Source organism: Thamnophis elegans, chromosome 6 (assembly GCF_009769535.1).
Source record: "Thamnophis elegans isolate rThaEle1 chromosome 6, rThaEle1.pri, whole genome shotgun sequence".
Classification (NCBI taxonomy): domain Eukaryota; kingdom Metazoa; phylum Chordata; class Lepidosauria; order Squamata; family Colubridae; genus Thamnophis; species Thamnophis elegans.
This window is the reverse complement of record NC_045546.1, coordinates 35,207,379-35,222,719: the sequence shown is the minus strand read 5'-3', so window position 1 is coordinate 35,222,719 and position 15,341 is coordinate 35,207,379. Positions and strand designations below refer to the sequence as shown.

Sequence of the window (15,341 nt, the reverse complement as noted above, 5' to 3'; positions counted from 1 at the left end):
GACCAATCAGGCTGTGATAAAACCCACGTGTGACCATTCCCTCCTCCCATCAGAAAATAGACGTTCAGGTAAGACCAACGTCCTTTTTCCGAAGTAGTAAAGAACCAGGGAGCAATGACCGCCAGTTCTATAACATGGACCAAGCATTCTCTAAGATCCTTCAGGTCCCAACAGTCGATGCACCAGTGACGACCCTGGCCACATCTTCCGCCCTAGTGGCAGGGGACATTGCAGACAATCTTAAACCGGAGGACAAAGGCAGAACTCACCCTTTGGAAGAACTTCCAATCGGCTGCCTGGGCAATTAAAGCTGCCTCAGCTGCCTCTATTTTTTAATAGAACTTCCTTATTGTGGTTACAACATATCCAGGAAAGGATCTCGCCCCCAGGATGTCCGCCTTCAGCAGGATTTCAATAAACTGCTGGCTGTGACTCAGTTCTGAGCGGACGCCACCCTTACAGTGGTGAAGTTCACATCCCCAGCTTTGGCTTCGTCAATTGCTACCAGAAGATTGGTGTGGTTGTGCAAATGGCAGGTGGATGCTAAATCCACTCGGGTTTCCTTATTCGGGGAGTCCCCCGAACCAATACTGGTCAAGAATAAGGATAAGAAGAAAGTCCTTCCCACATCAGCCTCCAAGCATTTGGAACAAGGGACAGCGCTTTACTACCACAGACTGGCCTACCACTGCCGGCCCAGGAAACACCATCTCATAGGTATTACCAGCCTCACTTGGATAGACAGGCGGATAGAGGATTTAACAGGGACAAACAGAGGTACCACCCTCAATATCAGTCCCACTATCAGTCCCAGAACAGAAGGCCCTTTCGAAGGGAAAGTGGCCGTTCCTTCTGCAGGGGGAAGTAATTCCTTCGGGGATCCTCCAAATGGCGGTCACCTTGCCATCTTTGTGGGTACTTGGGAGGCAGTCACCACAGATGCCTGGGTACTTAGCACAGTATGTCAGGGTCTTAGGCTCAAGTTCGTTTCCTTTTTTCCCAATTGCTTTAGAATATTCCCTATGTCCAAGGTCAAGGAAAAGAGTAAGCTCATGAGAACGGCCATCTCTCATCTCCCTGACATTCAGGCAATAGAACAGGTCCCGGAAGCAAAAAAAGGGTTGGGGTTCTACTCCAATGTCTTTGTGGTCCCTAAAGCATCAGGGGGTTGGAGAGCTACCCTAGACCTAAAATCCCTCAACCGTCATCTGGTGTATTGCAGATTCAATATGTCATCATTGAAATTAATCCTAGCGGGCATTAAGGGAGAGAGACTATTTGGCGTCCATTGACCTAATAGAGGTGTACCTGCACGTCCTGATTTTTTCAGATCATAGGAAATTTTTCAGATTTTCATATGCAGACATACATTACCAATACAGAGCACTCCTGTTTGGTTTAGCGTTGGCGCCCATAACTTTCACAAAGGTGTTGGCAGTGGTGGCTTATCTTTGGGCAGTTCATTGAGGATCCAGTGCTACCTGGACAACATCCTGGTTGGTTCAACATCTGTGGCCTGGGCACGGTATGACCTGCAGTTGACGGTACAGACATTGCAAAATCTGGGGTTCTCTGTGAACTTTCAAAAGAGCCACCTGCAACCCATCATGAGACTTCAGCATCTGGGGGCTATTATCGACAGGTGCGGGGCAGGTCTTCCTGTCGCCAGACCAAAGAGACAGCCTCGTCCAACTAATATGCCAGGTACATCAGGCTCGGTCGGTGTCTGTATTCACGTAGTCCAGCCTCCTAGGAAATATGATTTCTTGTATTAGCATTGTGCCTTGGGCCTGCTTGCATGTCTGGACCTTGCAGTGGATGCTAATTACATTCCAGATGGTGGCTGTCCCCAGCCCTGAATGTGGAGTCTGAGATTTGGGAGTCGCCTCACCTAATGCTCACTACAGATGCCATCCTTTATGGTTGGGGAGCAGTGCTAGAAAACCAGTTCGCGCAGGGACGGTGGATGGAGGCCGACCTCCCGCACAATATAAACTGGCTGAAGCTCAAAGAAGCATATCTAGCACTCCTCCACTTCCAGGCCCGGCTCAGGGGCCAACATGTGCTCCTTCTAACAGACATCGTGGTGGCGAAGGCCCATGTACATCAACATTGGGGCACCCACTCCAAAGCCTTATGGGTGAAGGCCCTGAAGCTGAGCACGTGGGCGGAGAGACACCTGGCGTCGATTGTGGCGGAATACATCTCGGGAATGGCGAACATACAGGCCGATTGGCTCAGCAGGACCATGGTAGACCATGGGAAGTTGGGACGCCAGAGGTCGACCTTTTTGCGATACTGGTGAACACTCAGCTCCCACGATTCTTTTCCCAGTTCCTGATACACGGAGCAGAGGACATAGATGTATTCTGTTGCCGCTGGCTGGCAGGCCTTCTCTATGCCTTCCTTCCCCTCCCACTCCTCCCAGGGGTTATCAGGAAGCTGGAGGTAGAAGGGCCAGAGGTGTTACTAGTGGCTCCACACTGGCCCAGGAGGGCCTGGTTTGTGGACTTCTTCCGCCTGTCAGTCTCCCCCCATGGAGGATTCCTCGGGCTCAAATTGTCTTGTGTCAGGGGGTCCTGCTCCACCCGGAGCCCCAGTGGTTCCAGCTGACCACCTGGCACATGGAAGGCAGATCCTGAGGGCGGCCAACATTTCAGATAAGATGATCTCGACCATCGAGGCCTCCAGGACTCAACAACTCACATCTACAACGCAATTTGGTCGGTGTTTGCTAGGTGGTGCGTGGGGAAGGTCATCGATCCCATTGTAGCATCCCCACCACAGGTCCTGGAGTTTCTGCAGGATGGCCTTGAGAGAGGCCTATCGCATAACACGCTCCATCGCCAGGTGGCCGCACTATCCACAGTTCTGGGAGATGGTCATCTTCCACCCTTAACCCAACAGCTGATCAACTGTCATTTCCTGAAAGGGGCCTCCAATCTGTGGCCCCCGGTGGTCCACAGGTTCTCCTCATGGGATCTCCCCACAGTTCTACAAGCCCTAGTGGGCGAACCGTTTGAGCACATTAGAACAGTCTCACTCCAGTTCCTAATGCTTTAATGGTGGCGGTCACCTCAGCTAGGCATATCTCGGAACTTAGGGCACTTTCCTCACAACCTCACCTATGCATCTTCTACGAGAACAGAGTGGTTTTTCGATTGGACCAAACTTTCCTCTCAAAGGTCAATTCTATTTTCCACAGATCTCAGGAGGTGGTCCTCCCGGACCTCTGCCTGGGGTCATCTGGGGAGAGGGAATGTCAGTGGCTTAGATTCGATGTCCGTAGGTCTCTACAAATATACCTGAAAAGGACAGCCCTGTTCCGAAGATCGGAGGCTCTTTTGTCTCCTTCCAGCTTTCCTTCTATCCCCGTCCACAATTGGAAGGTGGTTAAGAGGTGCAATTGTGAGGGTCTACAAGGCACGCCACCTCCAGTCCCAGAAGGAATAACGGTGCATTCCACAAGGAGTGCTGCCACCTCGGCTGCCTGGAGTGCCAGTGTCCCCATAGAGGATATCTGCAGAGCAGCGCCCTGGACATCACCGTCTCCATTTATTTGGCACTATCGGCTGGATGCATTTGCATCGGCGGATGTGTCGTTTGGCCGCAGAGTGCTTCAGCAAGTACACTCATCCAGATGGACAGAACAGTCTTAGTGACCCACCCATCAGGATGTTAACTCTGGTACGTCCCACTCTTGAGCCATCCTGCTACATCTATGGAGAACATACGTTGTCTTACCTGAACGTTATTTCTCATGGATCAGCAGGATGGCTCAGGTCCCTCCCAATGGTTGGAGCTGGTTGTTAGCTAGTTGGTGGGGAGGAGCTCCCTTGTTTGTCTTCCCTTATTTGTTTGAGATCCTTGAAGCTACGTCTTTGTTAAACTGGGGCCAAGGAAGAGGAGAGTCATAGGTGTGGCTTCAGAATTATTGACTCAGTCTCTGGACCAATCAGGGCATGAGAATACCCACTTCTGAGCCGTCCTGCTGATCCATGAGAAACAACGTTCAGGTAAGAACGTATGTTTTCATTCCCTTGTTAAAATTGTAGAAGGGAAGGGAAGGGAATATAGTCTTTATTGATTAAGTCATTTGACCATATCAACTATATAAACTAATATACAAATAGATAAAAAAAATAGGACATGCTTATAGTAAGTTTTATTTCTACAGTCTTCGAAAGAGCCTTTGAAATAAAGAGTACAGTCTCACTAATGCTATAGAAAATAGCAAAAAGTAACACTATTGGGTACCCCCATAATTTTTAGATTTTAAATAAGAATCTAAGAAGAATCCCTTTCTGCAGACCACAGTTTGCAGCCAAAAAGAATGTGACTGGTGTTTTTATATTTACATCCAAATATTTATTGAAAGTGCTTTTTAAAGCCATGACAAAAGACTACAGTTACAGTTTAAGGTCACAAGTGGAAAATTACAAAGCCTCTGGGATGCAAAAGTTGCAATTAATAGAATGTAGTATGCTAATTCTCATAAGAAAAGTCTGTGACTGGGCAGGAAAGTGAAGGAAATAAAAATGTGCAAGAATGTTGGGGACAGATTTCCAAAACTTCAGGATGATAGTCAGAAGTGGGTTGCAAGTCCCTGCACTCCCAGTTCGCCCATGCTTGTGTGCACGCACAATGCTTCTGCACATGTGCAGAAGCGGGTGAGTGGAGCCTCCCACCACCGCCACTACTGATTTGCCTGATCTGTGCCAAACCAGGAGCAACCCACCTCTGATGATACTGCTAGCATGATAATTTGAAACACAACCAAAAGACTGAGTTGTTCCATGGTTTGAACTAAGGCAATAGAAATGACAAATTGAGTTGTTTTATTAAGCCTTGCTTTTGTCTGCAATAGATTGCATGTTAGGACAAAGGTCCACTTTGTTTTATGAGCTTGCTCATCTTGGTTTCGTTGTGACTTATTCTGAGAATATTTTTCAAATGCCACTTGCAGATGCCAAAGGTATTGTTACGTGCTGCCAGTCCTTCAGTATTGCTCACATTTTTAGTAACTGCTCTTACTTACATTATGCTGGAAATCACAGAAGTTGTAAATTGAATGTAATAAACACAAGTTTATTAGATTTAAGTGTGTTTATTGTCGTGGATAGGCAGACAATAGTAGAGGAGTGGCACATTTCAGGATGAATGATTTGAAGAACCCTTGCCCTCTAAATATAGGGCACTGCTAGTTAGATGAAGAATCTGCTAACAGAAGTTATTTAAGATATCAAGAAATACTCAATCGTACTATGCTTTTAATGTGGAAACTATAACAATTGTACTGTAAATAATTTGGCTTTTTTTTGCTATAATGATAAAGAAATGTCCAAATGGTCAGCACAAAAATAATGTGAAAGATATTATAAATATGCACTCATTCCTGAAGCTGTACTGTGTTTGTTTTGTTTATAGAACCTTGGTTTCAGCCTATGGAGCGGTACTCTATCATTTCCATCATAATAGTGATTGTTATTTTGTACTGGTGCCAGTTCGCTACAGTAGGTAAGTACTAAATTCCTTTTTCTTTATTAATACTGATATCAATAAAGTTTGTTAATGTTTGTATGTTTGGAATATGTGTGGAATAATGCAAAAGAAGTTTATGCTTTACATAATTAAAAACTTATGTAAGCATCTTCATTTTGAGCAGTTTGTAATTGCTTACTAATGTTTTTTTGACTGCGGAAATAACAGAATAAAAGGTGACACTGTAATTAATTAAAAACTGCTACCCTTTCATTTGTGACATCTATGAGTATTTATTAATACCTTCTATAACACTCTGCACTAAAAAAAAGTTTGTACTTGGCTGTGGGTGTTCAGCATTTGGCCATAGAGTGACACAAGTTGAATACAAACAACTATCATTCTGTAGAAAATGTCATTTCTTTTTAATGTCATTATTTCTATAAATTAAGTTTTATATTAATAATATAAAAGCAATATGTTTCTGAACTTTGATAGATATGCTACAATGAGAAGGAATCAGTATGTGTCTTCTGCAATGCCAGAGCAAATCCATTTACTTTATAGAATTACTAGATTAGGAGATTAGGAGAATTTTGTTGAGAGTACTTGGACCTCAGTTCTTGGTCTTCAACAGTATCTTGAATGAAATTTTCCTTAATAAAATGGTAAAATGTGGACAAGATGGTCCTATTGTTAAAAAGACTTGGTTGAGTGATCATGCCCAAATAATGCTAATGAATGGTTCTACTTCTGTTTGAAGAACTGAATGTCATATTGAAAAGAGAGTAGACTTACCGTACTTTGTGCACAAGGCAAAACCAGAACCAATGAAAAGCACTTCAGGCTACGTTCAGTAGGAATTGCCTAACTGTATGAGCTATGTGAACAGGTTGCCACCTGAAGTGAAGAAGTTAGTAGAGTTCTTTAAAGGTTTAATAATCATTTGTCATAGATCAGTGTTTCTCAACCTTGGTGACTTTAAGTCCTGTGGACTTCAACTCCCAGAATTCCCCAGCCAGCTATGCTGGCTGGGGGATTCTGGGAGTTGAAGTCCACAGGACTTAAAGTCACCAAGGTTGAGAAACACTGTCATAGATAGTCTAGTGCACTCTGGGAGTCTTGTTAGTTTCTTAAAATAATTCTTTTTGCTATGCCCCATGCCTGAGATAACTGGAGATCACCTCAGGTACTGCAGGTCTCCCATTGTTTCTGCCTACCTAATATGCTTGCTACTACTGCCCCTTCTCTCTAGGTCCCTTCTATTAAATGTTGCCATTGTGTGGGACCCAGGAAGCATGGTAGTTTCTTTGTCACAGCCCCCAACCAGAGGTATAGATAGCATCCATTTTCCTGAGGTATTAAAATCCCCATAAAACATGGAATATTTTGGAACATAATTCAAAATAGGCTTCATATTTTAATATGATAATATTTACACATAAGTCTGGGCAAATTTTATTTTTATTATTTATTTTTATATTTATGTAATATTTTATACAATATTATTTCAAATTTGCAATCATCCAGACAGATATATTCTTTTGCATCCAGATGTATATATTCTTTTGCAATCCTGAATTTTCAGGCTTCTAATAACATATAAAAGGGTGTGATCACGAAGATCTAATAAGTAACTACTGTTTCACTGAAAGCAGTGGTACTATTACCTGATGTAATATAACTTACTTATATGCTACAAAGTATCCTATGATATACATTTCTAAGGATTTATGGATGAAATTGAGATGTATGCTAGAACTTTGACTACCCTGTTTCCCCGAAAATAAGACCTCCCCAGGTAATAAGCCCAATTGGGCTTTTGAGCGGATGCGCTAAAATAAGCCCTCCCTGAAAATATTGCAACACAGCAGCAGCCTTTAGGTGACCATGTTCGCTGCCTCCTGCACCTCAAAAATAATAAGGCCTCCCCGAAAATAAGGCCAAGCACTTATTTTGGGGGTCAAAAGAAAATAAGACCCTCTCTTATTTTCTGGGAAACATGGTACTTTAATAGGCAGGCAAAAAAGTAGGCAAGAAGGAAGGACCAACTGTAATTCCCTTGCTTCAGCTTCATATCTTAATGGCTTTTAATGTTATTAATGATATAACTTGTTTCTTTAGATTGGGAACTGGAAAAATTGTTTCATATCTAGCTTCAAAACATAGTGTGAGGAGACTATTGTTCATTTATTTTTTTAAAAAAATTCTGATATTCGATAAAAATCTATTCTACAAGGTTTTTAGCTATGCCATTTAGTTTATATTTTCATGTCATACTTATAAAATGATATCATCCAAACATAGATTTTGCTTTATTTACTGTATATTTTCCTCCAATTTAAGTAAATACTACATTTATATCTTTCTATGGGAGAGATATGGGAAAGATAAGACGTGGTGGCTCAGTGGCTAAGACAATCAGAAAGGTCGGCAGTTTGGCAATTCAAATCCCTAAGCGCCACATAACGGAGTGAGCTCCCATTATTTGTCCCAGCTTCTACCAACCTAGCAGTTCGAAAGCATGTAAAAATGCAAGTAGAAAAATAGGGACCATCTTTGGTGGGAAGGTAACAATGGTCCGTGCACCTTCGGTATTTAGTCAGGCCGGCCACATGATCATGGAGGTGACTTCAGACAGCGATGGCTTTTTGGCTTTGAAACAGAGATGAGCACTGCCCCCTAGAGCCAGAAACAACTAGCACACATGTGTGGGGGAACCTTTACCTTTACCTTATGGGAAAGAAATAGAGTTTAGTCAGTAAATAATGATCATAAAGCCATCATAATTACTTTGAATTTGTAGGGATTGAAGGAGCTGTTCATTTACAGTTAAATGAAGGTTCATAGTCTGAGGATTTTCCTACTCTATCATTGGGACTACAGATTGTTTTGTGAATACGAGGGCTCTCTTATTAGATCAGATTAATGTGTTTCAGTATTTTTGTATCATACGATTTATATTTGATGTTATAAACAAGCTGAGCAATTATTTATTTAGCTGCCTGTCTTATACATGCTAATCCTGGGTGGTTCACAAAAAATTCCATTAAAACAGAAAAAGTATAACCAACAGAATTCCATCATCACATCATATCAGGGGAGGATAAGATTTCTTTATTTGGTTATTTAAGAAAATTTATATTGCCCCCTACTCACACATGGCGACTCAAGGGGGGCTTAAGGTAAGGTAAAAGTTCTCTGTGCACACATGTGCTAGTCGTTCCCCACTCTTAACACGACTTAACACTAATATAAAAATTATATGAAAGAAATAAAAAGTATAATAATAAAATAATAGATTAGTAAAATAATAACCCCCACCCCAGCAACAACACACATTCATACAAACCATTTAATGTGCTCCATCCTGCTTTGGGTTCCCCTGGTCTGCTGGCAGAACCACGTCTTCAGTGCCTTCTGAAAGAGTTTTGGGTGGGGGCAATCTAATGCTTAATGCTTTCTTTAAGAGAACTTACTTTGAACCTCTTTTGTTTTAATCTTGGATACATTTTTATGTTTATGTTATCATTTTATCAACATTAAGTAAGAATGTCTTCCTTAATATAATTTTTGCTTATTTTGTAAATAGATTTATATTGTAAATCCTGTGGTAATTTTTATTAAAGATGGAATAAGCATATTCATGAGAGCTCAGTTGGTTCAGCAGTTAAAGGGTTAATAGGAGTGCAGAAGCCAGAGTTCTAGTCTTGTCATAGGCAGAGAAACTAGAAACTGGTTAACTTTGGGGCCAGTCACTCTCTCTCAGCCTTAGATAGATACCAATGGCACTTCCAAAAATGTTGTCTAAAAACTGCATAGATTTGTCTACCTAATCCCTATGCGTCAAATCTGATTTGATGGCAAAAATCATAGTAATCCTTCCTATCTATATGGAATCAATAGAGATTAAGTAGAATGATGTGGCATTAACTCCAAATATCAAAATGAAAGGTATCATTTAAATCAGGTTGCTGATGAAAAAAAAGAAAAAATAAAGCTAATCTTCAATCCCAGTTGTTGGAAATGTTCACTTAGTTCTCTGAGTGAAAATTTTATGGCCAATCTTAATATACTTTTCATTCTATACTGAATCATATTTCTAATTGGTAGCATATATGAGAAAGAACAAGTTTTTTATTTTACTTACTAAATAATATTCTTCTCCAATTTACTTAGAAATATTTGTAAACTTTGTGGTGAGATGGGTGGCACACAAATTAAATAATAAATACATTTTTCTGTGCTGGCTATTTTACCATTTTTATTTGCACTGTAGTAAGTACGCTGTACTGCACTAGGAGCACCAAATGGTACAGAAAACAGCGTGTTAAGAATATTATAAAACATAAATCTAAAATAAAAAGATACGGTTTGCTTTTGGTTCATACAGTAAGCGGAGCTCTTAAAAAGCTACTGTATTTATAATACTTTTATCGTTTAAAATATCTTAACACACTAATACAGTCCTTTGTAGACATTAAAGAAATTTAAAATGTGACTCACAAATCTTTATATCCAAGGCAGTAGCAAATTATTTTGCTATAATATTTAGGTTTATTAATTATGATGTTAACTGTATAATATCTTAATTGCTTTATATTTTTCTTATATCTGTGCGGTATAATCTTTCTTGAAGATGCTAACTCTATACCTACTGGCCTTACTTCATGGCACACTGATTATGTAAATCAATATAAAACTGTTTTCAAACATTTCTTTTTTAAAAATATTTTTTTTATTTTAAATACAAATAATGCAAACATAGTACATATGAAGCTAAATTCAAAAAAGGGGGAAAATACAAATATTATAGTTCACCCTTCCCCGAGACAATTTTTCCTTATATTTCTTCTTCTATAACAACTAAAAGATATACAATATATTCCAATTGTGCCCTTGTGCCCTCCAAGGGCACAATTCTTGAGTAGGTTTATTCCCTTTGCCTTTCACTAATATTATTTTTATAAAATCCCCTCATATTTCATTATATTGTTTGCTTTAATCATCCCTTTTTTAAATTTAATTTCTATTGTTAATTTATCATTTGTTACCATACTCCAAATTTCATTACACCACTGATTTCTTTGAATATTCCAATTTCGTCCCCAATATTTACCCATCACTAATCTAGCTGCCATTATCAAATTTACAATTAATTCCTTTTTTGTTTCATTTATATCCGGTTTTTCCACCAGCAACAGTAATGCAATCCTCAGTGACATATCTACATTTACATTCAAAAGTGCTCTAATTTCTCTAAATACTATGTCTCATATTTTTTGTGCACTATCAAAATCCACCACATATGTTTATATGTTCCGACCTCTTTCTTGCACCTCCAACAAATATTTGTATATTTGTCATCTATTTGATTTAATTTACGTGGTGTTATGTACCACATCCATATGACTTTAATTTTCAAACATTTCTTCAAAAAAAAATCCAGTTCCAATGGTTAAGATACCAGGCTAGAAATCAGGAGACTGTCGTAGGCATAAAAGATGATTCTGGGCCAGTCACATCTTACCTCACTGGGCTGTTGCGGAGAAAATAGGAAGAGGAAAGAGCATTAGTTATGTTTGCCACCTTGAGTCATTTATAAGAATTTATAAAGGCAAGAAAAACATCAAAAAAATAGGTTGTAGAAAGAAATTATTAGTAGCTTTTCATTTGTTAAAAGTTGTTCTTTAGAACTGATTGCTTTCTATATATCAAAAACCATGCTGTGTTTTTTCGCCTTGTGCAACAGCTACAGCGATAATATTGATTTATAAGGTGTATTTTCTCGTACATATCAAAAATCGTGCTGAGTTTCCTGGTTCATGCAATATCTGAAATTGTAGTGTCTAGAATAGAAATGGCCAGTTTGTTAAAAGTGCCTCTGGCAAAAATAAGAATGGTTGGTAATAGTGTTCGGTAATTCCAAATACCTCTCTTTAGGAGCTACATGACCTTAATAACCACTAGTTGAAATAGTCCATTTAAAAAGCCTTGCTTTTGCTGGTAAAAAAGGCAGACTTGCATTGCTGTTGGGGAAATCTTGTTAGTCAAGGGAGTTTGGATAGGTTATCTCTAGTAAGCAATAATTTGCTAGTATAAAATATAGGAAAAAACATGTTTCATAATTTGAAGTACATTGCAAAAAAAAAAAAAACGTGAACGCCATATAGTGGCAATATTGATTTCCCTATGTCTTTCTTTCAAATTAGAATCTTTGTTTAAATCAGTGATACGAATCTTATATTTTAGAAAATAAATATTTTAAATTAACCTGTACTACTGTATGTCTGCCTTATGCAATATTTCATTCAAACCAGCGTAAATTAGTCTGATGTATTTATTAACATTAACAGTTCCAACCAAATTCAGTTGAAGTAAATTTCACAATATTAACATCTTGTAACTCAAGCTGCCTTTATTTGAGGGAAGTACAAGGTATTGTAGCTTTGATCCTGTAATCATAACCATGACAACATAAAAAGTCCAGACTTGCTTGCAAAGAGCAAGTGACTCATGTACCAGAAGCAGTTTACAGGAAATTAAGTAAATACCAGTGATGAAACAAGCTCCATTGTGGCTCCATTTATAGGAACTTTGTATTATATTTTGACCTAGAAATCTTTAAACGTTAAACAGATCAGACAATTAAACAGAAAGACAAGGAAAGGAAGCAAAGATAAAGCTAAGTGAGGTGGAGGAAACTGTTTAAAAATAGGAAAGCACCCATGACTTTGTATCTTTGACAGCTTTATTGTAGTGATTCCAGTTCTCCCAAGGCTTTTAGGCGGAAAATCCAAATCCCGAGTCAAACCAATAAACTTCTACAGTATCCCAGGATAGTTTGGACTGGATGAAGATGGGAGGAGGGACTCTCTTTTCCCAACCTAGATCTCAGTTCCTGCCTTTAATGGAATAGCACAGTGGCTTATATACTATTTAAAGTTCAAGAATTATGAACTACTTAAAGAGTTACAGCCTTTCCAGCTGTATCAGTCACAAATCATGAGTGTGTCTGTAGATCTATTATTATGTGGTTAATCTTTGGTGAGATTCACAGCCTTTGGGGCTGGTTGGTAGCTCAATAGCTCAAATCCTCACCAAGGACCTAGGAACTGCTAGGGTAACATCGGAGGATATAAGTAGGGTGGTTTTTTGTAGAATCAGAATGTTCAAGTTTGATAAATTTAAAATTTCCAAAAAGCGAGGTAGCCCTTTGGGTATTGCTCCAAGGGCTCCAATTACAATCAGGAGAAAGCACAATTTCTTTTTCCATAGTCGCTCAATTTCAATTTGCAAGCCTCGGTACTTTGTGATTTTTTCTTGCTGTTTTATCTTCAATTCGTGCATCTCCAGGTATTGCAATGTCAATGAACCATACTTTTTTCTTTTCAACTATTGTTATGTCAGGTGTGTTGTGGGCCAAGTGCCTGTCAGTCTGAATTCTGAAGTCCCACAAGATCTTGACTTTCTCATTCTTTAAAACCTTCTGAACCTGATGTTTCCAGTGGTTTTTGCTGCACTCAAATCCAAACTTTTGACACAATTTCTAGTGAATGATCTTAGCAACGTGGTCATGGCATTGTAGGTAGTCAGTTTGTGAATTTTTCCTGCACCCATTGATCAAGTGGTCGACTGTCTCGTCTTTCTCATTACAGAGGCAACATTTGCTGTTGCTGGTAACATGTTGAATGTTTGCCTTCATGCAGTTTGTGGCTAAGGCTTGTTCTTGAGCTGCCAAAATAAAGCCTTCATTTCTTTTTTCAGTGCTCCTGATCTTAACCACTTCCAAGTTAGCTTTTGGTCAGCTTTGCCTTCAATACTTTTCAAGTATTGGCTGTGCATAGCTTTGTTTTTCCAATTTTCAGTTCGCTTCTCAATTATTTCTTTCTTATATTCAGCTTTTGACTTAGTTGTCTTTAAAAGGCGTCCTTTATTTACTTCCTTAATCATTAGTTCTTCACTTTTCTGGATGTAATCATTCAAGGTGTGTCTTTCTTCTTCCACAGTCTGTTTTACTTGTAGAAGTCCTCAACCACCCTCTGCTCTTGGTAGATATAATCGGTCAACATCACTTTTAGGGTGCAAAGCATGATTCATTGTCATAAGCGTCCTTGTTTTTCTGTCCAAATTGTCCAACTTCATCTGGGTCCAGTCAATTATTCCTGCAGAGTATCGAATCACGGGTATAGCCCAGGTATTTATGGCTTTTATGATGTTTCCTCCACTCAATTTGGACTTTTAATATCTTGCAAATTCGTCGAATGTACTTGGCTGAAGTTAATTCCTTGACTTTATTATGCATTAAGTCAGAGGCCTCTAAAATTCCCAAGTATTTTGTAGCCTTCTTCTGATTTTACTGCCTTTATCATTTCTTCATTCTCAAGTTCTATTCCATCATCTTCTATGACCTTGCCTGCTTTGGTTGCCATTGTTGCACATTTGTCAATTCCAAACTGCATACCAATGTCTTGGCTAAATTCTTTTGTGCTTTCAATTAATAAATTCAGTTCAGCTTTTGTTTTACCAAACAGCTTCAAATCATCCATGTGCACCAAGTGCGAAATTTTCAGTCCTTTCTTTACAAATTCATATCCATAGTTCATCTTTAAAATGATTGTCAGTGGTAGCATTGAGAGTATAAAAAGTAGGGGTGAAAGGGAATCACCTGGGAAAATGCCTCGTTTAATTTCAACTTCGCCCAGTACTTCTTCATTAGCTATAAGCTTCGTTTTCCAGAGGTTCATTGAAGTTTCCATGAATTTTTGTATGTTGCTGCTGATGCCAAAGATTTTCAGGCATTTCTTGATCCAGCTATGGGGAACGGAATCAAATGCTTTCTTATAGTCTATCCAAGCCACGAACAGGTTGGTTCGTCTTTTCTTTGAATTCTTTAGGATTAGTTTGTCAATCAGCAGTTGGTCCTTTGTTCCTCTTGAATTTTTGCAGCATCCTTTCTGTTCTACAGGAAGCAAGTTATTTCTTTCCAAGTATCCATAAATTTGGTTTGCAATGATACCAGTAAGGAGCTTGTATATTGTTGGCAAACAGGTGATTGGCCTATAGTTTCCAGGATCCTTTCCTTTTTCTTTATCTTTTTGGATCAAAAATGTCCTTCCAGTTGTCATCCATTCATCATTTCCAGGTGTTTTTAAGATCTGGTTCATTTGGGCTGTTGTGCACAATTGTAAGTGCCTTTAACCATCTGGTCCAGGTGCCCTCCAGTTCTTCACTTTTCTTCACTGTCTTTGCACCATTTCGTTTGTTATTTTCATATCCTCCATTTATACAAGAGTTATAAACTACTTAAAGAGTTACAGCCACAAATTATCAGTCACAAATCATGAGTGTATCTGTAGATTTATTATATTATTATTATTATTATTATTATTATTATACAATTGTATCACAGTGGCCAGTTGTTTTGCCGGATTTGGCATTGGTTACTAGTCGGGTCCCACCCAGGGGCCTAGGACATCGTAACGTATTTTCGTAATATGCGTGCAGATCCAAGCAGTGCGGCTTTTTGCATTTGACTGATGGTGATTTTGTCAATTTTTAACTGTTTTAAATGTAATTCCAGTGCTTTTGGAATAGCACCCAGTGTGCCAATTGCCACTGGAATTACCACTGCTGGTTTGTGCCACAGTCATTGGATTTCGATTTTTAAGTCCTGGTATTTTGCAATTTTTTCATGTTCCTTCTCGGCGACCCTGCTATCACCTGGTATTGCGATGTCTATGATTGTGACCTTATTTTTCTCAACCAGTGTGATGTCTGGTGTATTATCCGCCAGTATTTTGTCTGTTTGTATGCGAAAATCCCACAAGATCTTGACCATCTGATTTGCGGTGACTTTT

At 39.3% G+C, this 15,341-nt stretch overlaps 1 protein-coding gene across 4 annotated transcripts in view; it reads left to right on the top strand.

Annotated features, from left to right (window-relative positions):
• CD47 (CD47 molecule) overlaps window positions 1-15,341 on the top strand; it is an 84,110-nt gene that overhangs the window by 41,187 nt on the left and 27,582 nt on the right. For all 4 annotated transcript variants that reach the window (XM_032220019.1, XM_032220020.1, XM_032220021.1 and 1 more), the window contains one exon: window positions 5,428-5,517. In XM_032220019.1, coding sequence (XP_032075910.1) covers window positions 5,428-5,517 — 90 coding nt within the window. The remainder of the gene's footprint in view (window positions 1-5,427; window positions 5,518-15,341) is intronic.